We start from the raw sequence: 25,884 nt of genomic DNA, 5'->3' as shown, positions 1-25,884 counted from the left end.
ATTAAAACTAGCTCAACTTTGCAATGACATTTGTATTAATCTTCACCAATTTTATGTCAATTAGTGTTGTATGTGAAATTTGGTGAACAAATATATAAAGAAAGAAAACCACTTTTTCTGCTTATCTATACTATCTTATAATGATTATCACTTTATCTCTCATAGAAGTGTTAGATGGAAAATTACCATTTTACCTTTTATAAATTAATTTACATCATTAATCCTTTATCTTCTAAATTATATCTACTATCACTTTACATCAATCACATTTACACAAATTACTTACATAGTTGCACCCACCATGAACAACACCACCACGACCACCGTTACCACCGCCAATCGTCGTCACCACCAAACCGTCGCCGCATCGCGCGGGTACAATGCTAGTATATATAAAGTAAAAGTGTAAAGCTCTAAAAATTCGATACTAAATGGGTATGAAACCGAAAATCCCGGTACCGAAAGCGGTACTGGTTTAGTAGATTCGGTACGGTATCGGGACTTGATATTTGGTACTTTCGGTTTTGATATTTATCAGTTTTGGTACGGTTCGGTACCCGTACCATACCGAAACCATCCCTAGTTTTAGGAGGTAGGTTTGTTTTTGTAGATACAGACACACGTTTAACCGACCTTCTACGCGTTATTGGGCTCTTTTTTTTTCTTGTTATTTACGGGCTGGGCTGGTCTGGTCTGGGCTTATTTCTTTATCTATATATTTGGTGGAAAACAGGTATATATACATGCGTCTACATCTAAACAGATCTGTAGTCTATGGCATGATTAATCTTGGAAAAATTCTTCCACAGCCTTAGCAAGAGGACCTGGAATAGATACCCGGCCATCTGACTCACTAATGGTTAGAAAGTAATGATTGTTATTTTTGGTACCACCGTTGCTACCAAAACCTTAAAGTAAAACCACCATTGCATCCGTAAGTGAATTTGGATTGCACCTGCAAATTGAATGATAACACAAGTAACAAAACTACAAAAGTGCCATTTAACCTTTTAATTAATCTTCTACATTTCTAACCAAACATGTTAACTCTTTATGAGCCAAACTCGATTACAATGCCTTTACAACAACAAAGATAGAAACTTCTGAATTCTTTCACCAAATAATACCCTACAAAGTTGGAAGTTGGAACTGTTGGCTCTTGAGTATTGCCAATATTTTTTATTTTTTATTTTATCAATTGACTCGATTCACATTTTCTCATTTAGTTATTACTCTTTTGTATTTGTCAACTGTTTGGCTTTTTCTATATGCCCTTTACTTGTACCATTGCACACACAACCAGTTAGCATGTAAGTAAGTAAACAAGTAACTGCTCAGTGTCGCATTTCGCGGGTTTTGAGCCTCAATACATTGACGGTGTATGGGGAGGTTAAAATGTAGGCAGACTTTACCTCTACCTAAGTAGAGAGGCTGCTTCCAGTTTCTACCTAAATGGTAGAAAAAGCCCTCCAACTTTTGCATGGGATGAGGATCGAACCCATGACCTCTGTCTCCAAAGGCAAAGGTGTTTACCACTGATCCAACCATGGTGCTTTACAACCACTTAGCATGTAATTATGTTTTTCTCTTGTTGTCATGACTTTTTTTTTTTTAAAAATTGAATTTCGCTTGAGAACTTCGTGTCACGATTCGACAGTGGGAGGTCTAACATACGTTGTCTTAGCTGGGTCCGCGTTAGAGAGCTCCCTCAAAGTAGAAATGCCTATTTCAAATACCTGATGGGAGGAAAACCCCTTACTAATCCGCCCGAAGGCATGACGATCAATAGGGGTAAACCCTGCTTTCTCAGACTTGAACCTGAGTATACCCTAGCCAAGTCTTCATAGAAAGACTTTCTAGGTACTTTCCAAGTCTTGAATCCAAGACCTCCTGCTTGTAAGGCAGGTGCTCAACCACTTGAGCTAACTCTTGTTGTCATGACTACATAATTTATGTTTTAAGGGAACTGATATTTCTGCAACAACTTTTAGCCATCTACAACAAATGCTGCATGGTACAGTTGTACACTGCGCAATGAGTTTTGTACGATTGTTTTAGATAGATAAAACATGTTGTATGAATATCACTCCCCTTTTCTCTTGTTGTAATGAGTCATGGCTACATAATTTGTATAGTTTTAAATTCCTTTTATATACCTATAGGCATATATGTTTTCTTTTCATTGTAACATAGACTCTTATTTGATGTCTATACATACACAGTCTTTCTATATATGATTCTATCATAAATTAGAGATATAATTGTCTTTCTTCATATCTTGTTTTTAATAACGGGTTGGATATTATTGTTGTTGTCATTTACATGAAGTGTATTTGTTAAAAATGATACCGAACAACTTTTTACTCGTAATAAACATCTGTGATATTTAGTAATTAAAGAAAATAAAACAAACACACACTTACTTGATATTTAACCACATTAAAGCTACTGCCACACCGGTGACCAATTTTTTCCTGTGATGTTAAATAACCATTTGCTTCAAGGTCTAATTGCCAAAAATATTCAAAGACCATACAATTTATCACTTTACAATCCTGATTTCTTCTACATACTACTACCCTCAACTCATTAATGCTGGTTGAACAAGGAGCCATCCAAACTTCACCACCCTCTCCCAAAAGCTGAATCACTGTTTCATCATTGTAGGCTTATAGCCGCGATTTTTCAACCCAGCTGCAAGAGCCTTACAAGTGTCGGGACTAATGGTAACAACCCTCTGCTTCACTTCATCAATGCAAGCCATTGCTTCGTAAAACTTGCCTTTTTTGCAGAAATAGTATAGCAATCGATCAAAGATGCTTCTGCAACAAAGCTCCTTAGCTACTAGCTCGTCCAAAAGTTTCAAAGTTTTCTCAAAACTATATTCATTTGAAAAACCATCAAGCAAGAGATCCGGTAATACTTGGTTTTTTGGGATACCTAGTTCGGTCAAATCCCTTACAAAAGTGAAAATCTTTGCCTTATCTCTTGATTTGATGTAAGAACGCAAAAGGTATGTGTAAGCTTTGATTGTAGGTTTGTCAAAACTAGCCTCAAGCCCTTGAGCAACCGTTTCATCTTTTATTTTAAACGCCATTTCATTAAAAAGCAACTTTGCATCTTGAGTTCTCTTCCTTTTGCATAGCCCGACAATAAGATTATTGTAAGCACACCTATCGGTTTTCAACCCCTTATTCTTCATTGATTTTTTAATCTTAAACGCCGTAAGAACATAGCCTATTTTACATAACTCGCTAATTAGCACATTGTATGTCACTAAACTTGGAGTAAAAGCTTTATTCTTCACAATTTGAAAAAACAACTTTTTAGCTTCCTTCACTGTCCCGTCCCTCACGTAAGCATCAATCAAATTGTTATAAGTAAGATCATCGGGTCTTATATCCTTGTTACTCAACATTTTCTCATACACTTTCCAAAACAACTCCATTTTATTTCGTTCCAACAACTCTTTCATAGACCAAGTTTACATAACCCTCGAATTAACAGACCACATGTTATCTCATCAGGACTGCAATCCTTGTCCAACATTTCTAAATAAATCCTTTTCGCATCTTCAATTTGACCACACTTACAATAAGCACTAATAACATGACTATATATATATTTATTAAGTGTCACATTGGCCTGAACCAATCTCTCATACACCTTCCAAAACAAATCCATCTTATCATTCTTCCTTAAAACCGTCATCAAAACGTTCAAACACACCAAACTCGGAAAACAATAATCAGCATAATTCAACACTATTAAAACAGCTTCATCCAACATAAAGTTATCCGTGTAAATATAATTAATCAATTGTGACAACTGTGGAGAAGTTAAACCAACACTTTTAATAGCATCTAAAACATCCGAAACATGGGGCTTGTTGGTTTTCAACATATGTTTGATGACATGTTTAGCCTTTTGTAATGTAGAATGACCCAGATCAAAAAAGTACTTGCAAAGAATCAAAAAAGATACAAGGATTTGAGAGGTACCAGTAACAGCAAGTTGGGTAGATGACCATTTGAAGAAGGCATATAGTCTGTCGGGTTCACATGATCGGTTCTGTTCAAGAACTGATTGAACTAAACATGGGTTTAGCTTTTTTTTCATGTAACTTGATGAGTGGAAACCAGTCATGATTTCGATTTCTGTAGAGAATGGATTTTGAACCTGGTATGAGTCTTGAAGAAACTTGCATTGTGAGGGGTGGGTGGATTTGGGGGAAGTATGAAATGGAAGCTTTTTTTTTTTTTTTTTTTTTAATGGAACGAGAAATGGAAGCTAAAAGATCAAACGTCTATTACTGCAAGTAATCATGGGGACTCGTGCTTATTGAAGCCTCTAAGGGGGGGTGGGGTGGATACCCCAACCCCAATTTTTCCCAAATTTTCACATCACTATTTTCCAATAAAAACTTTTTATCTCAAACTTCCTCAATTCACCCCAAATCATCCCAAAATGGTGACGTCACTCACCCCAACCTCAATTTTCACATCATCTTTTTTATTTTCATTTATTTTTACTCTATAAATTTAAAACATTAAAAAACATTTATTAACAAATAAAAAAGTACATAATAATACTTAAAAAAAAAATTACGACGAAACTAAAAACAAGTCCAACAATTATTCAAATGAAAACATTACACGAACGAAACTAAAAAGGGCATTGCCATCCATATCTTGCGGCAATTTCGCGTTTCTCGCTAAGAACGATTTCCAACATCACGGGATCGGTTATATGAGCATGCGAGTTGGTGAAAAAACAAGATGTCCCGCTGTCTTGCGCGCCTCTCATCCGTCTCGTGTTTTTCATCCAAGTATCTCGTCTTCCTTTTGGCGTACTCGCTAATGTCATCCGCCACAGTTGAAGAGGCGGATCCGGATGCGGATGCCTTCTTTTTCCCCTTTTTTGCTGCCGCTTCCAATGGAGGGTTTGGGTCTTCATTCATGTCGGGAATGAAGTGCCCGGTGCTGGCCGTCTCATATTCTCCAGATTTTCTTTTTGAAGAGTCGCTACGTGAAGGTCCCATGTCTTGGTATATTTGGAAACATTTTTGCTCGGCCCATTTGTCGTGTATCTTCACAACATCCCATGCGGCGTGGTGAGGAAATTCCTTCTTGGTGCGGGTCTTGAAATCCGCCATAGCGACTCTCATAATATCCAAGTCGTTGCATCCGCTTCCCTTGGCTTGTTTCTACAAAAAAAAAAAGAATACCATATTACAAAACTATATAATTATTAACAACTACGAACAAAACAATTCTCTTATTTTTAACAACTACGAACAACTCTATATAATTATTAACAACTACGAACAAAACTATATAATTATTAACAACTACGAACAAAACAATTCTCTTATTTTTAACAACTACGAACAAAACTATACAATTATTAACAATTACGAACAAAACTATATAATTATTAACAACTACGAACAAAACTATATAATTATTAACAACTACGAACAAAACTATATAATTATTAACAACTACGAACAAAACTATATAATTATTAACAACTACGAACAAAACTATATAATTACTAAAAACTAAGCAAAAACTATATAATTATTAATAATTAAGCAAAAACTATATAATTACTAAAAACTAAGCAAAAACTATATAATTACTAAAAACTAAGCAAATACTATATAAGTAAGAGTACCGCTTGATTGTATAGCCCGTTGAAGAGACCCATGGTGGCGTTCATTTGTTTCCACTTTGGCGTTAACCCATGAATGGTCCGTGTGGTCGGGCCGACAAGTGTGGTGTAATGCTCAAGTACACGACGCCAAAAACCATCCGCTTTTTGTTCGTTTCCATATTTTTTGCATTCGGAAATTTGAACCCAAGCTTGTGCCAAAGCAACCTCTTGTGCCGGCGTCCAATTTTCACGCTTTGTCTTCGTCTTTTTCCCGCAATCTTGGACTTCTTGCACGTTATCATCTTTTTGAACATCGTCTTGTTGGGTTTCCGCTACAATTTCAACTTCTTCGTCATCTTGATGAACATCTTCCTCGATCGGAATAAAATCGTTCATTCTAGCCATGTTTAAGAAATGGGCGTTGGTTTGCGTAGATGGGCTTGAACCGTAGCCAAACATTTGTGGAGACGCCGGTTGTGGATAATAAGCGGATGGAGTTGAAGGTTGAGAAAATTGATATGGTGATGGATTAGAATAAGATTGATTTGGAAGAGGTTGAGAATATTGATTTGGAGGAGATTGAGATGATTGAGAATAAAATTGATTTAGAGGGGGATTATTTGGTGGAGGCATGAATTGATTTGGATGAAAATTGGCATGCATTTGTGGATCATTTAGGCGATATTTTGATTTGTTGAAAGGATTTTTTTTGGTTTTCTTTGGATCCATTGGTAATGGGTGTTTATTTTTTATAAAGAAGAAGTGTTTTTTTTTTATAAAAGTGGAGGTATTTGGATTTGAAGTTTGTGTTGTGTTATGTTGTTTAAAAATGGTGTTGGATATATATAGTGAAAAGAAAGAGGGTGAGATTTAAAATAAATAAAATAAAAAAGGGTAACAACATCTAGCCGTTAGTTGGGTCCCACGTCCACGTGGCAGCTTCTGGTTGGTTGTTTCAGATCAAGCGGGGCCCCCACGAAATTCTCTCTCTTCGGTGTTCCATCCCCAAAACCGTTCCCCTTTTCCCCACACCACCGGCGGCGGTGTTCCCATGCGGGGCCGCCCTTCACCGCACCCCATCCCGCTTCCACTCCCACCTCTCTAAATACCCGACACCCATCTAATCTAACACAAATTTTAATTAAAAACTAATTAATAATCGCGTTCTAATCCACCAAAAAAATATAAATTATTTATTTAAAAGATGTAATTTATAATCTTGCTAGTATTAATACCAGTACGATGGATTGATCATATATATTGCACGATTATTATAAGGATAGTAAAAAATGTATGTAATATTTGTTATTAGTACAGTAAGAGTATGTAATATATTGCTAGTATTTAAAACCACGATTATTAATACCTGTACGATGGATTGATCATATATATTGCACGATTATTATAAGGATAATAAAAAATGTATGTAATATTAATACCCGTACGATGGATTGATTATATATATTGCTAGTATTTAAAACCACAAATATACTAAAAAATATATGTAATATTTGTTATTAGTACAGTAAGAGTAATTATTTGAAATATCGGATATTTAGGTTAAGTATCACTTTTTATATTTATAATGATAGACTTTTTTATATTTATAATGATAGACTGTAGCATTTAAATAGAGAGAGTTTTTTCAGAATCTTAGATTTCATCCTAAGAATTCATGTAATTTAAAAGTATGAAAGTTTGTAGTTCTAAAAAAACAACTATTGCATTTAAAAAAAAAAAATTCCATGAAATACAATAATAAAATTTTTATCTATTTACAATAAGTATTTAAAATTTTATATTAGATATTTACAATGCCATCTTTTTAAAAAATTATATATCAAAAGCTCATGACATCATAATCAAAGAAAAAGTTTTTTAGGAAAAAAAAAGGCTTGCCACATCTTATGTTTTTCTAAAAATAATTATAAAAAACAAATTTGTTATATTTATTATAAAGATTAGTTAACTATAGCTATCCTATAAAAATAAATTAAAAAATCAGACTTATAATAATCTTATAAAATATCAAACTATAAAATTAGTAAAACAAAAGGAAACTTTACATCTATCAAGCACAACTAATTTTTAGTTTGTGTTAAATAACAAAATAAAAAAAGTTTATATATATACATATAAGTATAGGGTAAATTACAAAAATCATACCTGAGATTTTTTCAAAACTACACTGGTCATACTTACAATTTAAAAATTACGCGAGCCATACCCATCGTTGTCAAAAACTTACATTGACCATACCTATCACTGACGGCCGTCAATTTGGCCGTTAAGTCAAGTCACGTGTTGTGCATGTGAGGTATCAAAACCGTAATTTCGTGTATACTCCAGATATCATTTGTGTAATTCACCATAATAAAAATTATTAAGATATTTATATTTATATTTCATTTATTAAAGTGGGTAGATATTCTATATTAAAACTCACACACATACACACACACATATATATATATTTTTTAAAAAAACCTATTTCAAAATAAAAATTAAAAAAATTATAAAAGGATGTCATCATACGATACAAGTTTAGGCTTAGAAATTCTAAGATTAGAATAACGATTAACTCTGGAACTTTAAACATAAAAAATTATAAATTGCTAATTTTTAGATATATTCTAAAACCGTAATGAGCATTTGATATTACTCTACCCCTCTAATCTGAGGAGGATGTCAACAAACCATACGAAAAAATTATATTGCTTTTTAAAATTTTATTTTTTAAAATAGGTTTTTATTAAAAAGAATAAATCATAAATTAATATATATATATATATATATATATAAAAGTGAAAATTTTAGTAGTTTTGATGGTTCTCATCCTTGTTGTATTTACTATATACATATAACAAAATAATCATGACATATTTAATAATAAATGCATTCTTGTATCAACTATTTTTGTCGATATACTTTTCATTATAAAAATTATTGTTTCATAATAAATGTCATATCTACCCAACTTAATAAATAAAGTATAAATAAAAGTCTAAAATTATTAATAATTATTTTTATGGTGAATTACAAAGATAATACCTGAAGTATCTACCCAACATAATAAATGTCATATCTACCCAACTTAATAAATAAAGTATAAATAAAAGTCTAAAATTATTAATAATTATTTTTATGGTGAATTACAAGGATAATACCTGAAGTATCTACCCAACATAATAAATGTCATATCTACCCAACTTAATAAATAAAGTATAAATAAAAGTCTAAAATTATAATAATTTTTATGGTGAATTACAAGGATAATACCTGAAGTATCTACCCAACATAATAAATGTCATATCTACCCAACTTAATAAATAAAGTATAAATAAAAGTCTAAAATTATTAATAATTATTTTTATGGTGAATTACAATGATAATACCTGAAGTATCTACCCAACATAATAAATGTCATATCTACCCAACTTAATAAATAAAGTATAAATAAAAGTCTAAAATTATTAATAATTATTTTTATGGTGAATTACAAAGATAATACCTGAAGTATTCACGAAATTACAGTTTTGATACCTCACATGCATGACACGTGACTTGACTTAACGGTCAAATAGACGACCGTCAGTGATAGGTATGGTTAGTGTAAGTTTTTGACAACAGTGAGTATGACTCGCGTAATTTTTAAATTGTAGGTATGACCAGTGTAGTTTCGAACAAACCTCAGGTATTATTTTTGTAATTTACCCACACACACACATATATATATATATATATATATATATATTTTAACAACAGTGGTGATTGGACTCAACAACATGTCTCTTCATCGTCCGGTAGAGATCGATCATGTCACCGGCACAGTCAATCCGAGGGCATGACTGGCAGTGGAAGTCCACTACCATTTTGGAGGAAAGCAATTAAATGGTAGAAAAAACCCTCATGTCCCACCTTATATAGTAAGTTGAAATAGCTTTGGATTTAGTTAAGTTTTTATCAAAACACTCGTAAAAAACATAAAGAGTACCTATTTATATATTTTGTAAACGTATTTTTTTAAAAACAATTTAAAGAATTTATAATTAGTAATATATAATTAAAAAACTAAAAAGTGTCATTCATTTGTTAGAATAAATTTAAGATAATTAAAAACATTTATCTAATTATTTTTTGATCAATAATCTAATTATTCATAAATAATTAATAATATTTCATTAATTGGTAAACATAATTATCCTAACTTGTTAATTGAGTTTTTCCGTCGGTGTTTATAGATAGAGATTACTTTGAGGCCTAAATATATAACACATACATCTTAATATTATCACGCTTCCTCTCTAAAAAATCAACGACCTAACTTTGTCACATCATGTAAGACGCCTTAAACGGGAACCAAGTCAGTTATGTTTTCCTTCTCGACTATGCAGGACTAATGGATATGTATTCTTTCATCTTTTTTTTTTTTCTATTAATTTTACAATAATTAATAAAACCATTAACGTTGTGACAAAAGCATAATATTTCACAACCTAGACACGTCTTTAACGTGTATAGTCTTTATAGTTTATAGTCATATCAATACAACTCTATAGTCCTATAGACATAGTTATTTGGATTACTTGTACCGCTTTTTTTTATATAGATAATCACCGTAAATTTAAAAGTAGAATTTTGAAAAGATATGATAATATCATATATAGTTTCATAATTTATCTTCTAAAATATTCTGCTTATGACAAGATGACCATTTGGAAAAATTAAATGATGAGACGTAAAAAGAAAATTATCAAAATTTTATAGTATTAGAATTTTTTTAGAAAATATAAGTTGCTTTTGATTTCTCTTTATATAACTAAAAGGGGATATAAAAAATCCTATGTGGCATTATCTTTTATTTGACAACTAGGATTTTCTTACTTGTCGTGTTTTTAACAGTTTGTGTTTTTTAATATCATAAATAACTACTAATAGAATAATAATATTAAATAATAAATAATCTCTTAATTATAAAATACATTAAATTCTAAATTCAAACACCAACAAATTACTTACGGCAAATATAATAACTTCTAATTAATGTATGTAATTAATGTATGTATATAATTATCACATCCTTATCTTTTTCCTTATATATGTAAATTAAAATGAATAATATTTTAATAATTAAACGTATATAATGATCACATCTTAATCTTTTTCCTCAAGTAAATTAAAGTGAATAATTTTTAAATAATTATCATAAGAATCGACATTGACAATTATTTTTGCAATAATTAGTTTTTTTGAATTTTCATCCTATAGCTATTTTATACATATTCTGTTTATAAATTTGTGTTTTTAGGGCATTTAGAATTTAACAACAATAATAGTTTGATACTTTAAATTTAGAAAATGCATTATTTATGTTAAAATAGTTTTTCGATAACAATTATATACCATGCAACGCATGGGTTTAATCTAGTTAAATATATATTTCGAAAATTATCAAAACTTTAGTGGCTAATATTCACCATTGATTGTTTACAGAATATAGGATGGTTTTGATTTTAATTATCTGTTTCGAAAGATTGTTAAATTTGTTACTTATTAAATGCTAATTGTTACTACCCGTGAACACACAGGAATACAGGATGATCTTAAATCTATCTATTGCGTGTTTGATAACAAAGATAGATTACAATAACTAAAGCAAAAAGGTTTCGTGGTGTAGTTGGTTATCACGTCAGTCTAACACACTGAAGGTCTCCGGTTCGAACCCGGGCGAAGCCAATATTTTTATTTTTTTCCGCCCTATTTAGCTTTTTGATTTACTATAGCAAATGAGCACCTTTTTTTTGTTACCTAATGGGTGTAGCCCGGCAAAGTGATCCACCAAGTGGTGAACTGGATAGGCTTTACAGAGTGTGAGCTAACACACACCACTCGTCCTACATCCATTAACCCACTTGACAGCTACCAAATATCGTAACAATATAGAATCTTTTGTAACAACACGCCTTTGCCATAAATTCACTACAAAGTATAAACAAAAAATTCTATCTATTCTTTCACCCGGATAGTCTTAAATCAGCTTCATAATAATGGCTGCTGTTCCCATGAATTGTGTTACGTTGACCACTTCCATCCATACAAACCAGGTCAAATCTTTATATTCCTTTTCTTTTATGCTAACTGTTTCATATGTTGAATTACTTCAATTAATAACTAAGCAATGAAATATTATGATATTCATACCATCATATTTAATAAATGTATCAAACTGTACAAACCATTAATACCACTTCTCTAATATAATGTGCATTTAGCTTTTACATATATGGGTCAGTCTATTTTGAACTATTAAGGCCCCAGTATTTTGCCGGCCTGCAAAACTTTATATATATATTTATATACTATTGTACTAGTACCAAAAGTATATACAATGCATACCATGATGGACATTTTTGACCCAAGGAAGCCATTAAGCCTTTATAAAGTGCAGTCTTACATATGGAAACGAAAGTGAAAGATAAGAAATATTTGCTAAGGATGCTATGAAGGCCTTAAATTTTGTCTTTGGCTTAGCGGTATATAATCTATAGTTATTTATATCATAGTTGCCTAGTTGGTATGGGTTTAAGTCCTATTCGCTACAATGATGTAGCATATATGTGTAGTACTGTAGTATAAGATGTGTGTGAGTTTCTTTTATGGAAAAGTCCATGAGTTGGGATATTATTTCGGATGTACACACCAGTTGAATAGTTTAAAATCCATGAATTGCTTGACAGTTGATACCCCTATGATGATTTTAGTTAATACTAAACACTACTATTGAGAATAGAAATCAAATAAAAAGTACAATTTGGTAACTCGCCTTAATTGTAAATAAGGCGTACATTCGTGTGTTATATAGGCTAATGAATGTTTGATGTTTTACTTATATGATTCGAAGTTTCTAACTCACACTTTTATGCTCTGCAGATAGTAGCAAAAGCATCAACAGCGAAGTTAGTCCCAATGGGTCAGACCAAAAGTGGTTTCCCTAGCTTGAGAACGTTTCGCTTTCAAATTTCTTGTTCTGTAATCTTTCAGCCTATTTTCTTTACCTGATATATACACCTGAATCAATTGTGTCTATATACCAAACTGATTAGCATTCTTGATCGCAAAAACTTGGTAGGCAAAACCAGAAACCGTGGAAAAAGTTTGTACAATTGTTAAGACCCAATTAGCATTGGCTGATGACGCTGTGGTTGCACCCGACTCAAAATTCTCAGCCCTTGGTGCCGATTCCCTTGACACGGTAACTTTTCATCAAGGTTTACTTTATACCATTATATGAAAATTTACATACTCTATTATTGTACGTGTTTCCATATATATAGTAATCGAAAGTGCTAATGCTTTTAATTTTGCATATATTTATATATATGCTTTGATATTAGAACAAAAATGTGAATAGCTTTATTAATTTGAAGGACTTAAATCAAAATGATAAACGCAGGTGGAAATCGTGATGACACTAGAAGAGGAATTTGGAATTAGTGTCGAAGAAGAGAACTCTCAAAACATTACAACAGTTCAAGAAGCAGCTGATCTTATTGAAAAACTTGTTGGGAAGAAAAATGAAACTGGTCTTATCGAAAAAGTTGTTGAGAAGAATGCAACGGCGTAAAATTTACCATATTTAATGTGATTATTTAGGTCTCTTCAACTATGGAACAGACTATTATCTAGAGAATTTGTTTGAAAAAAAGGTAAAATGACACAATTGAACAGAGTATGTTTATATGTGATCTGCAAGAATTTTGGATTAGGATGCTTTTCATTGTTACTACTCCCCTTAATTGTCCCCTTTTGCTGTAATTAAGTAGAGATATATCGTCATCCTTAAACACCTACATTTATTCCAATATATAACGTTACATATTTGGATAATCCAATATAAAAATGCTCATTTTATAGAAAGTATATATGTAACGAGTTTGTAAAATAGAATATTGTTATATTTACCTTGCCGATAATAAATAAGTATCAAGGAAGCGTTTCAAAAAAAAAAAAACGGGTATATTTTATATAATTGTATAATATATGTTCACCCTTTTGGATTGGGTAAGACATTTATTTTGCGTAAAACATTGAGAATATCAAATAGAATAAAAACACATTTTAGAAATTAAACTAACTTCAGAATACGTGTTAAAATAAATAAGTAAAGAAAAAAAAATGGTTTCGCCGTTGCCGGGGATCGAACCCGGGTCACCCGCGTGACAGGCGGGAATACTTACCACTATACTACAACGACATCTTTTGCTTAAACTATCATTATTTTTTAATTAACCACTTTAGGCTTTTATCTTTCAACCTATTATTTAGTTCACTTAATTGACATATATGCTTTTATATATTGATGAACAGGTTTTTCATCTTCTTAGACGCACAACTTTCCCATTATATCACCCATTTACCCGCATAAGTGTTACAAGCCCACAACTCCACAAGGCCACAATATTGTTTACTTCCCATTATATACACGAGATTATAAGGTTTTGTTTCCATCAAGTATGTACGTATTCGACTTTTAAAGTTTATTATTTTGTAAATAACGATCTATAAAACATCTATGTCTTACACATGATCGAGTTGAACTTTCGAACAAGTCGGAAAACTATAGCGCTAGGCCAAAAGCAGGTTTGGTTGACTTGGTTCAAGCATTCTACCTTAAGCACATGTTCCATGCTCGTTTCATTTTGAATTTGTGACACATAATTAACTTTTTACTTAGCACGATGAACTGATCCTCTGGGTAACTGAAAAATATTCAAGGTTCACAAATAAGCCAAAAACAAGTTTTCATACCTTGATAAGAATATGAAATAGCCCATACTTACATTACTTGACACATGTATAGTCCAATATATCATAGTACTCTCACTTTATAAAACAGGACTTACTTTTATCTTATTTAGTCTTTACCCACCCAAAGTTTATTGTCTTGCTAATGGAACTAGCGTTCATCAAAAAGGCAAAAAATCCATCATATTCATTGTGCTTATATTAACTAGGATCCAAATTTTGAAGCATATCGTATTCTGACCACATTTTACTACTACAAGCAGCTAGCAATATGCATATGCTTACAAATTTGACCAGTCTTCTCTTTAGCACCCATCGATATCACTCCACACACTACTAGAGAATATTACTTCTGTTGGCAATGAAAATGTACAAGATTCATTGCAGTTTCATTGATATTTTTTTATGCCTATAATTTAACCATATATGCCCAGTCCTTGTATCCTGAAGATTGCCAAAGAAAAACCCCATCATTTTCCATATTTAGTAAGGGCCGGGGTGTTTTGGATAAGAAGCTTATTTGAACAACTTATTGTCTTTTTTTATTTGTATGACTTTTGAGTTTTTAAAGCGAGCCAAATGGTTAATGTACGTTAAACGGTAGGTCTGGTTCGCAACGGAAGGCTTAGTTTGCGAGTATATATGAACATTTCTTAGGACACTTTTCTTGCGGACTACTTTGCCAATTTGAATATTATTGTCTTCTACAGTTCTACATATTATTTTTGTCACTCGTCGTTATAGATTATTAAACGTTTTTACAAATAAAGTCGGTTGGACCATGACTTATTTGAGAGAAGACTTTTGCTTATTTTCAAATAAGCTGATAAGCCAATCCAAACACTTGATAAGCAAAATTTAATAGATAAGCATAGGCTTTTCCAAACACCCTAGCTCTTAATATTTATTTAAATTTGTTTTGAGTTTAAACAATGGATTTGTAACTATTTCTAGCATAAGGTTCTTTTTGTCATTTATGGAGTGTGGCTAAACAAAATAAAAGCCTCAATGGTATTCCCTAAAACAAAACACACTTTGGAAATGGGAGGAGTCCACATCTACTGTGGCACTACCGAAACCAAATAGTTAAATAAGAAAGGAAATGATGTTCATGTCTGGCAATATGGACTGCAAATGCTGTTGATGGTGGAAAAAAAAAGGCAAATTTAATGTGTGTGTGGCAGTTAAAATACAAATGTAAAGAAACAAACAAATAAAATACTCGTAAGTCGTAAGAAAATGTAACTTTTGTAAAAAGAGGCTTTGTGTAATATTTAGAGGTGAGTAGTGGGATGAGTTGTGTGGGGGCAGAATGTTTTAAAAAAAAAGCCTAGAGATATGGGGATTGTGGCCTTGTGGGTGTCTCTGTTTGTGATGCAATAGAGGAAGTTATATAATATGACAATTCGTAATGATGGTGATGTGGTTGAGGTGGGTAACTCCTCCTTCTATTTTTAAGTATTATTACTCGAATGATCTAATATGGTACGGAGTAATATTTAGTGGTTGAAGCTGGCTTGTGTTTTGTTAAATAGATATAAGTTATATTAAATATTTATATATTTATCATAAACTTCAAGGGATAAGTTTTTTATATAAAAGTAAAAGAGTTTTATACAAATTATAAGTGCATCTTTTAGAGATGAATTTAACATTTTTCAATTTAAAATATTTCTTTGGACATTTTAAGATGTTTACTTAAAGACATTCAAACGTCACGGGTATATTGTGTAACTATACCATGATCATTTTCACACCCTATCACTCCTAAGATTTGTTCTTAATTTAAGACCTTTGAAAGGTCTCATAATATTACTGTAATCACTGGGCCACTTTTAACAGTAGTTCTTTTTTTAATTAGATATCACTACAAATAATGTTGCATTTATTCACACTTTTAGTTAACGTGAACAAATTAAAAATTTTGTCACGTTTTTATGTGTGTAAAAATATGTAGAACTAAAGGTGTGTAGAAATTTATTCACACTAAAAAGTGTGTTGAATTAAAATTTCACACTTTTTAGTGTGAATTTTCATAATTATTTTGTAACACCACATTTGTCCACGCTAACTAAAAATGTAGCGTGAACAAATGAGGCGTTACAAAATAATTATGAAAATCTACACTAAAAAGTATGATTTTAATTCTACACACTTTTTAATGTGGAAAATTTTATACACATTTTTAGTTCTATATATTTTTACACACATAAAAGTGTGACAAAATTTTTAATTTGTTCACGCTAACTAAAAATGTGAATAAATGCAACATTATTTGTAGTGGATCTAACACGCACGTTAGCTATTTGATTACTACTAACGAATTTCTATTAAAAGAGCCAGTCTTTGAATTACGTTTTCATTCAAACGATACGATAACTATATGGGTAAGTCAACAAGTAAAACAAACAAAAAAAAATTGGTAGAAGAAATAAAAACAATCTATGGACAAGTTTTTATAATATCGTTTTATATCCTTAATTTCCAATTTTCCATGCATTAATGACAATTACATTTCTTAAAAGATAGCCTAAATCTTTAACAAACACAAGTACTTTTTGGAAGGATTATAATGAATTTACAGCTAAACAAAATGATATCCTATGTAATCTTTATTATAAGGAAGAAAAGGTCAAACAGAAGAAACTTGATTCTCACATAAGTACACAAAGAAGAAGAAAAGAAGCATGTGTCAAGGAGAGTATCAAGTGTTAGAGATTTGGTGATATCATGTGTTGTGATCCACTACCTTATTATTTGTCATTTCTTTTCAACCAATCCTTCCATTTTTTATCTTTTCAAAATATTCTTTTACTGTTTTTCCTCCCCACCCTTCCTTGTATGAGGTACATTAACTAATACTCGTATTAATATTAATATATAAGAACACCTCTAATGGGTTATTTAAGAAGTTTATCCAGAAAGCATGGTCTATTATAAAAAAACTGATTAATATCCTATTATATATCTCTTCATAGTTCACATAGTACTAATACCATATCATAGGCATCAAAGTTTATTTACTCTAGTAGAAATCATATAGTAATATACATGAAGTTGATTATTTTGGTGTAAAAATCTCGATCTTTTCATGCTTTTAAAGTTTCCAAATCTATCAATTAACTGTCTGTGTAAATAGTCGTACTACATTTTTTTTTTATTCCTTTCATGGTTTAATCAATAGCTACTCTTGATTTATCCTAGCAAAGTGCAATTATAGGGTCAACATTCAGCATGGTTGAGATCTTGACAACCATCTCAAAATCATCAAAGTCATCAATATTGGCAATGGCCTTCTAATTATGGACAAGCAAAAGATTGAGAAAGCTTTAGCTTTTATGCAACCTTCCTCATGGCAAAAACATGATTGTGTCATATAATTCCCTTCAAACTCAAGTCACAGTAATCATCTTTCTAAATGTTTTCTTGGGAACCATATCATCATCATTACCGTTTATTGGTATGATCAAATTAATTGCGAAAATGTGTCCTTGGATAAAAAAAAAGAGAGTATTTTTTGTGAATACGATTTGCCATAACCAAACTACTAATGATATTGACAAATACTAGCATATATGGCAACATATAAAAATTAATAACGACATTTTCATCTTGACAAAAAAAAACTATATATATTGTTTATTTTGTTGAATTATAAAACCTCCATCTGCATTGTTTGTTCATCAAATATGAATACATAAAATGCTAGAAAGAAATCCTAGACTCACGGATGGGTCGAGCCATATTGCTATAACCTAACTTAATACTTATTTATTGGAGGACCTAATATATTTTTTTTCCTTATTAAACTATAAAATTTGGACATGTTATCCTTCCGCAAGAATGTTTAAGTATTAACCATGAATCATAACCGCTAATAGCTCAATGGTTAAAGTTCATTCTTCAGTCTAAGAGGTCGTGTGTTCGAGTTTTAAGAGGATAATAAAATTGTATCTTTATGAAGACTAGATTTAGGTATTCTAGTTTCATGTTAGAGGGGGCAAGACTTACCCTTATTAACAGTTGTGCATTCAGACGGATTAGTAGGGGTTTTTTCTCCATCGTGTATTTGAAATAGACAATTTGACTTTGAGAGAGCTCTCTAACATGGACCCGGTTAAGACAATATATGCTAGACCTCCCGCTATAGAATCACAACACGAAATTTACCTTTAAAAAGAAAAGTATTTTCTTTCCTATATTATTCTTGAATAACATTCTCAAAGAAAGAAAACATACTTTATCATTTTGTATATGAATATATATATATATATTTCTTATGGGAAATATATATTTTATATGAATTTTTTTCCAATCTTCCTTTTCACTTTTTTAATCAAGAACCAAACCCCACATAATGATGATCCTAGAAAAAGCCAATTTACACAACCAACTTCCTCCACAATCCATTATCTTTGGTTTGAGGGCAAACTCGCCACTATATTCCGTTGGCCGGCTTACAAGTCAAAAAGCCTTTGATTTATAATGATTTTTAAAGATAGAAGCATGACAATAATTTATCCTAGTTTCCCCACCTAAAATTCCAAAAGCTTTCATACCTTCTACACTCATTACCTTAATCACAATTACTCATTATCAACATTTAGGCTTTAGGGTTGCAATCACTACCACAAAACTTGGCAATTGCCGTTGAATTTCTGTCACAAAAAATTAGCCAAGCACAAATTCGTCACATCCACAAATCCTTAAAGATAAAAACTTAGTAGCAAAATTTGTATGTTGAAGAAAAAATAATATTCCTTCTTATTTGGTTATGGAGCAAATTTGTCATTCATAAAATAACGAAAGGGTAAGTTTGCCTCCGTTTCCAAATGTCAAACTTGCCATCAAAATAGCATACTCTAATAAATACAAAATAGACAATATGTAAAGTTTGAAAACTTTTTTACTTGTTTGACATGTTGTCTTTTTGAAAAGACCATCTCTTTTTGCATGAGGTCTTATGTTCAAGTCTTGTGAAGGACAGAGGAATTAAGTTTCTCTACGAGGGTTTGACTTGGATATATCTAGGTTCAAGTCTGAGGGAACAGAGTTTACCCCTATTTATCTTCGTGCTTTCGGAGAATTAGTAGGGGGTTTTCCCCAATCAGGTATTTGAAATAAGCATTTCTACTTCGAATGAACTATGTAGCTCGGACCCGGTTAAGGCAACGTATGCTAGACCTCTCGCTGTTGAATCACGACACGAAATTTTCAGCGAAATTCACCTTTAAAAAAAAAACAAAAAAAAACTTGTTTGACATGCTAATTTATGCACAAACAAAATAGTCTAAATCAATACATGTGAGATCTCTATCTGATTAGTATGAAGGATATATGTCAAATAATTATCCTTAGGTCTTTAGTCGTTTAACACTGCGTGTATCAATATGGTAGTATTGAGTACAGTAATAATTATCCCTTTGGCATCTAAATTTAGGTTGTTAGTTTGTTACGTATTTAATTTGTCGATTTCATACCTAATTAATAGGATTCCCAATAGCTTGGTGACATATGTATTAGTTACCCTTTGTCAACGATAAAAGTCGGTGGCAATTTTTTGACATTAAACCGTTACTCTCTCAAAAAGTCTTGGCTAATTACTCCATTTTATGATTATTTATCTTGGTGAACATTCACGTACATCATTAAAAAGCTTAATTTGTTCCTGAAAAAAGACATTATTTGTATTCCTAACACGTAGGTATGCACTATCATGAAGATCGATTGTCAATCCACATTCACTTTGAAGAGGGAAATATCAAGATGTATATCCTTAAACATGTATTGTTGTGAAGAGTTAGTCATTAGATATTAAAATTTATACTAATATGTCGATAAGCCAAAAAACAGCCTTCAAAAGAATAACTCGATAGAGTGAAGTTTTATACATCTCCTTCGAATAAAGTGTCTCTTTGACAAATAAAAGGTGACAACTGAAATTACTTATAGTTAGAGGACTAGTAATAGACTTTTTCCTAAAAGTAACACATCTTTTACAGAGAGTAACAGAGAATAACCCTTATAAGTTTTAAGTCAAACTCAAATCCCAAATTTGTACCAAAGGAATATGAATCTAGCTTTGGTACCATCTGCAGTTTATAGCATTATCCACCTCACTTATTTTGTCCATGTGTTGTTTAGGTAAAGTCATGTCTTTCAACGTAAATCAAGAAGTAAAAAAACAAAACAAAATCTTGTTCAAGATTACTGTTTTATATTCCTGAGTTTCATTAGTATATTTCAGCTCGAGAATCTTGTCATGGAAACATGTTAAAGTTGAAATTGTGAGAGATATTATAATAAAACAATTTGGTATTATCCACATAGAAAGCGATGATTAGAGTATTTCTCAAGAGATTTTACCAAGGGGTATCTTCTAAATCTACTATATGGGTCTCGGGGTGAGTTTATTCAAGATCTCAAGTTCGAGTCTTGGAGTTCTCATTTTAAAATAATTTTCTATGAGGAGGGGTTGGAGGTCCAGAAAATCCAACACTTCTGAATCGAAATTCACTTTAAAAAAAAAAAATTCAATATATATATATATGATTCATTTATTTATCTGACAGCATAAATCCAAGTTAAAATATTCATATTTGATATTATTCGAAATATATGAAATTTTAATCCATTTTTTATACTCGTATTTGCTATATCCTCTGATAAATCAGACTACATACCTATGACACTTATTGAAACAAACTACCTATTCTCCTTTTTAAAACCAATAAGATTAAAATAACCCTAAACAAATAATACTACAACCACTAATTAATGTTTCAGAATACTCTTAATGAAATAATATACAAATATGTTACCACCACATTGTTGCCGCTTCATTGTGTAGTCTCTTTACAAACATATCATTTTTTAAATAAAGTCTCGTTAATTTACTCACACTTATTTGAACGGGTCATATTTGTATCAAGATTTGCAATAGGAGATAACATCTATTAGGGTGGGGGGAGAGCTTCCCCACTCCTCCCCTCCCCTCCCCGATTTTTCTTCTCCTCCCCTCCTCTTCCCAAATGCTAAGAGCACCTCGCCACCCCTCCCCTCCCCCTTGCTTTTTTTTTTGTTTCAAGCTCAAATGGTTAAAAAATCCGGCACCACAACCGGCACCACGCTCCCCAACTCCGGAACTCCCTCCCTACCCTACCGATACCGGGGGTCGACGTGGTGTGTCAACGGCCTGGTACCGGTCCCCTCCCCTACCTACTCCGTCCACCCTTATAGGCAGGCATTAGAAATGACCATCATTATCTTTGTAAATTTTATATATATATATATATATATATATATTGGGAACAGGAATAAGCCTGTAAAAAGCCACTTTTGGTGTGGAACATACCCTTGTTTGTTCTAACCTTATAACAAAAAAACAAGTATAATAGTATTGATCGTCTTTATCAATTATTTCAACACATTAATCTATATGTGTTAAGAAACCAACAAAATTGGGACCAAAAGCAACTTTTCATAAAAATTCTGAGACAAATGTACAGAAAATTTTAAAGTATTTTCAGATTAGACAGAGGAATTCATCTCTCTCTTTTCACTTTCAAATAAAAACCAACAAGCCCATGCCCACATGCCCTCTAAACTCCAAATTCTCACACACTCTCACCATCTTCAGGCCTGCATTTTGAGCAAAAAAGCTTGCCCCTTATAATCATTATAAAAAATAAAGCATGCACACATTGTGTTTTGTTTAAAATCCCCCCACTGAAATATACATATATATATATATATATATATATAAAACACTTCTACTATAGATGGCTCATGCCCTCCACTGAGCATACAAGTATATTACCAACACCAGCCAACCAGCCACTATACATATACATATAATATATCTACATTTCACTAAAAGGGTAAAATAATTTGGTTAAAATGAGTGTTTTTTTGGTGTTTTTTATGCTGTGTTCTTTGATGGTGGTACATGAAGCTTCATTATTAGCTGAACATGACAAGATTTTGAAGTTACCTGGACAACCACCAGTTGGATTTCAACAGTTTGCCGGTTATGTTACTTTAGATGCCAAGAAACAAAGAGCACTTTTTTACTATTTTGTTGAAGCTGAAGTTGATCCAGCCTCAAAGCCATTAGTTCTTTGGTTAAATGGAGGTAATTAAGAAATGATGAGGAAAAAAGATACGAGTAGTTTTTTTGTTTATGAAACTTTGGATCACTTAATCTAGTGTAAAGTTTTGATTTTTATCAGAAGGGGGTGAAATTGAAGTAACTTACATGTTAATAATATTGTAGGGCCTGGATGTTCATCACTTGGTGTTGGAGCATTTTCTGAAAATGGACCTTTTAGGCCTAATGGTCAGGGTCTGGTAAGAAATGAGTATAGTTGGAACACAGGTAAAAATGCAATTATTGATGAAAAAGATAACTCACTTTTTTTCCAAATTTTAATTAACTTAAGATTTATGTTTATATCCCACCTTTACAAGCTTCTAGTCATAACGGAATTGAGTGTAGTAGTTAACTTTGACATTATTCATAACTTCAATAAAGTACGAATTACGTACAATTTTTTACTTTTATTTTTGGAAATATTGTAGAGGCAAACATGTTGTATTTGGAGACCCCAGTGGGAGTTGGATTCTCTTATGATTCATCAAATTCCTCTGCTAATGAAGTTGTCACTGATGCAATAACAGGTATTATTTGGTGCTTCTGCTTTTCACATACAAGTATTTGTTTACTTGTGTTCTTTATACTCTAAAAAAGTTTTTAAGAAAAAGAAGTTACCCTTTTTTAGATCCTTGAAAAGGTATTCTTTTTAATGTTTATACCTACAAAAGAACTTTACAAAGTTTTTTTCTTGATCTTCTTGAACTCCAAAAATGCAGAAAGATAACTTCTTTAACATGGTTCCTTTATATATATATGTATATATATAATCTCTTTATTTTTCCCCCTTTATCTAATTTTTGCTTTTCAATATTTAAAGCCAGGGACAATCTTGTGTTCTTGCACAAATGGTTTTTGAAATTCCCTCAATATCAGCAGAGGGATCTATTCATAACAGGAGAAAGTTATGCAGGTAATTATAACCATATTTTCTTGAAATTTGCAGTTTTTATTTTTAATGCCTTTTTGGGCTGTTGAATATTGAATATTTAGTCCACCTTTTTTTTTTTTCTTGAAAATTTCAGGTCACTATATACCACAACTAGCAGAACTCATGGTTCAATTCAACAAAAAGCACAACATTTTCAACTTAAAAGGAATTGCTGTAAGTGTTACACAAAGTGGACCTTAATTCCTACAATATATTATTTTTTGCTGTTCTATGTTTGACTTTAGCAAAGTCTTTCAATCTGAAACTAACTTTATAAGAACTGATAGCAAGCAATATAAACTGAGGAAAAAACTGAGGATAATCCGATTGCGAAATTTATGTTGATCATAAGTCATAACTAATAATGTGTGCTAATTTTTATTTTATTTTTCATGTTGGTAATGTAGCTAGGAAATCCAGTTTTGGAGTATGCAACTGATTTAAATTCAAGAGCCGAATACTTTTGGTCTCATGGGCTTATATCGGATTCAACATACAATTTGTTCACATCTGCATGTAATTATTCACGCTATGTGAGCGAATACTATAGAGATTCGGTTTCACCAATATGTTCAAAAGTTTATAGTCAAGTAAGCAGAGAAACCAGTAGATTTGTGGACAAATACGACGTTACTCTAGACGTTTGTATTCCCTCTGTTCTCTCCCAATCCATGGTCATTACTCCTCAGGTTCGTATCATAACATTATTAATTTGTAAGATTTCTGCATATGTAGTATACCATGTATTATCAGTTTTCTTTCTCATAGAATAGAACATAATAACCAATAGGGCCGGCAAGTGTGTGCAAAATCAAATTTCAAAAATGGGGGCCCATATAACAAAATATATATATATACATATATTTTACGATAATTACTATAAGTGAAAAAAAAAAAAAGTAGTAATTGCTTATGGGAATTCATTAAGCACGAAATGTTCTTATTATAAAATTCGTTAGAACTTACAATTACTTTCATTTTTCGTTGAATACTAATCTCTTCTACAAAAATGTATTTCATATTATTTTTAATATCTGTAAATCCTTAAAGTAAGGATTTTATAATAAATATTTAAATCATACATATATACATATAACTTAAAATTTTTATAAAATGGGGTCCGTCTTAAAGTTGGGGCTGTGTGCGCCGACCTATATAGCACTTGTCAAGATCCTCCACCGCTGATTTTGTTGTTTATACCCGTTGTACCTACATTTTCTTGCAGCAAGTAACCGAGAGGGTTGACGTTTGTGTAGAGGACGAAACAGTTAACTATCTTAACCGGCGTGATGTCCGTAGAGCCCTACATGCACGCTTGGTTGGAGTTCGAAAATGGGATGTTTGTAGCAAGTCAGTCTTCATATTTTTTGCGTCCATCTTAACTTAGCTATGCAAACATATTTACTTGATCTCAATCTATTTCTTAATTGTATGGCTCACAACACATTAATCTTGCAGCATCCTGGATTATGAGCTGCTCAACATCGAGATCCCCACAATCAACATTGTGGGATCACTCATCAACGAAGGAATTCGAGTTCTTGTTTATAGGTAGTCCTAATTAAACTGCATGCATATATATATTTTTCACTAACAAATTAAGCATAATTACGAAATTAATGCCAAACTAATTTATTAATTCTCACTTGAATCTATCTATATATATATATATAGTGGGGACCAAGATTCTGTAATTCCTTTGATGGGAAGCCGGTCATTAGTCCATCGCCTTGCTACCGAACTAGGACTCAAGATTACCATCCCATATCGGGTTTGGTTTGAGGGTCAACAGGTAAAATATCAAGAACTCGTCGATCTTATAGAGTGTACTAAAATCGTAAAGATAAGAAGAAAAAAAAAGGTTATTGAAAATATATATGATACTCAGTAATTATGATTTCATCTGCAGGTTGGAGGGTGGACACAAGTGTATGGGAATATATTCTCGTTTGCAACTATACGAGGTGCGTCCCATGAAGCCCCATTTTCGCAGCCAGAGAGATCCTTGGTGCTGTTTCGGTCCTTTCTAAAAGGAAATCCGTTACCAGAAACGTTTTGATGGATGAAAATACAAAAAAAAAAAAAAAAAAAAAAAAAAGGAAAAAAAAAGTAAAATTATAATTTGGTTTGGCATTGTAAGTAAATTTTGTCATGATAGTGGTAATTTGTAAGTGAGCTTGGCCCTTTTTTTCTTTGCATGTTTTGACTTGAAAATGTTAGTCGTGGAACATTTGCAAGATTTGGCTTTAAGTACTAGCTCGCTTTCACTCGTGTAAATGAATATTACTCGCGCGTATCTTTTTTTTTCATCTAATTATTACATGTATATGTACATGAG

The 25,884-nt window shown here is 31.8% G+C and overlaps 4 protein-coding genes and 2 non-coding genes across 6 annotated transcripts; 3 read left to right on the top strand and 3 right to left on the bottom strand.

Annotated features, from left to right (window-relative positions):
• Positions 1-2,647: 2,647 nt before the first annotated feature.
• On the bottom strand, positions 2,648-3,448 carry LOC122588322 (pentatricopeptide repeat-containing protein At5g65560-like). The gene has a single exon (XM_043760431.1). The coding sequence runs from the start codon at positions 3,446-3,448 to the stop codon at positions 2,648-2,650; it is 801 nt and encodes a 266-aa protein (XP_043616366.1).
• Positions 3,449-4,714: 1,266 nt separating this feature from the next.
• On the bottom strand, positions 4,715-6,387 carry LOC122588321 (glutathione S-transferase T3-like). The gene is made up of 2 exons (XM_043760430.1): positions 5,680-6,387; positions 4,715-5,206 (listed from the first exon to the last, which is right to left on the bottom strand). The coding sequence occupies exons 1-2, from the start codon at positions 6,385-6,387 to the stop codon at positions 4,715-4,717; spliced, it is 1,200 nt and encodes a 399-aa protein (XP_043616365.1).
• Positions 6,388-11,320: 4,933 nt separating this feature from the next.
• On the top strand, positions 11,321-11,394 carry TRNAV-AAC. Its single transcript has one exon. It is a non-coding gene; the product is annotated as a tRNA-Val (tRNA).
• Positions 11,395-11,621: 227 nt separating this feature from the next.
• Positions 11,622-13,423, top strand: LOC122589729 (acyl carrier protein 4, chloroplastic-like). Its single transcript, XM_043762056.1, has 4 exons — positions 11,622-11,762; positions 12,589-12,687; positions 12,788-12,910; positions 13,112-13,423. Exons 1-4 carry the CDS (start codon positions 11,706-11,708, stop codon positions 13,280-13,282), a joined length of 450 nt encoding a protein of 149 aa, XP_043617991.1. The 5' UTR covers positions 11,622-11,705; the 3' UTR covers positions 13,283-13,423.
• Positions 13,424-13,840: 417 nt separating this feature from the next.
• On the bottom strand, positions 13,841-13,912 carry TRNAD-GUC. Its single transcript has one exon. It is a non-coding gene; the product is annotated as a tRNA-Asp (tRNA).
• Positions 13,913-22,236: 8,324 nt separating this feature from the next.
• On the top strand, positions 22,237-25,803 carry LOC122587378 (serine carboxypeptidase-like 45). The gene is made up of 10 exons (XM_043759528.1): positions 22,237-22,597; positions 22,739-22,840; positions 23,044-23,142; positions 23,436-23,528; positions 23,641-23,720; positions 23,954-24,235; positions 24,772-24,896; positions 25,005-25,097; positions 25,221-25,338; positions 25,456-25,803. The coding sequence occupies exons 1-10, from the start codon at positions 22,363-22,365 to the stop codon at positions 25,603-25,605; spliced, it is 1,377 nt and encodes a 458-aa protein (XP_043615463.1). The 5' UTR covers positions 22,237-22,362; the 3' UTR covers positions 25,606-25,803.
• Positions 25,804-25,884: the final 81 nt, after the last annotated feature.

The sequence above is a fragment of the Erigeron canadensis genome, chromosome 2 (assembly GCF_010389155.1).
Source record: "Erigeron canadensis isolate Cc75 chromosome 2, C_canadensis_v1, whole genome shotgun sequence".
In the NCBI taxonomy this organism is placed as follows: Eukaryota; Viridiplantae; Streptophyta; class Magnoliopsida; order Asterales; family Asteraceae; genus Erigeron; species Erigeron canadensis.
Note: the sequence above shows the minus strand (reverse complement) of the source record. Positions and strands in the feature narration are given on the sequence as shown.

Excerpts from the sequence above, each read along its gene's own strand:
- LOC122588321 (XM_043760430.1), bottom strand. The coding sequence starts at position 6,387 with ATGGATCCAAAGAAAACCAAAAAAAATCCTTTCAACAAATCAAAATAT. Across the intron at positions 5,207-5,679 it reads ACGGGCTATACAATCAAGCG|AAACAAGCCAAGGGAAGCGG; the intron begins GTACTCTTACTT and ends TTTTTTTTGTAG.
- LOC122588322 (XM_043760431.1), bottom strand. The coding sequence starts at position 3,448 with ATGGAGTTGTTTTGGAAAGTGTATGAGAAAATGTTGAGTAACAAGGAT.
- LOC122589729 (XM_043762056.1), top strand. The coding sequence starts at position 11,706 with ATGGCTGCTGTTCCCATGAATTGTGTTACGTTGACCACTTCCATCCAT. Across the intron at positions 11,763-12,588 it reads CTTCCATCCATACAAACCAG|ATAGTAGCAAAAGCATCAAC; the intron begins GTCAAATCTTTA and ends TATGCTCTGCAG. Across the intron at positions 12,688-12,787 it reads GCTTTCAAATTTCTTGTTCT|GCAAAACCAGAAACCGTGGA; the intron begins GTAATCTTTCAG and ends AAAACTTGGTAG.
- LOC122587378 (XM_043759528.1), top strand. The coding sequence starts at position 22,363 with ATGAGTGTTTTTTTGGTGTTTTTTATGCTGTGTTCTTTGATGGTGGTA. Across the intron at positions 22,841-23,043 it reads TGAGTATAGTTGGAACACAG|AGGCAAACATGTTGTATTTG; the intron begins GTAAAAATGCAA and ends GAAATATTGTAG. Across the intron at positions 25,098-25,220 it reads ATTCGAGTTCTTGTTTATAG|TGGGGACCAAGATTCTGTAA; the intron begins GTAGTCCTAATT and ends ATATATATATAG.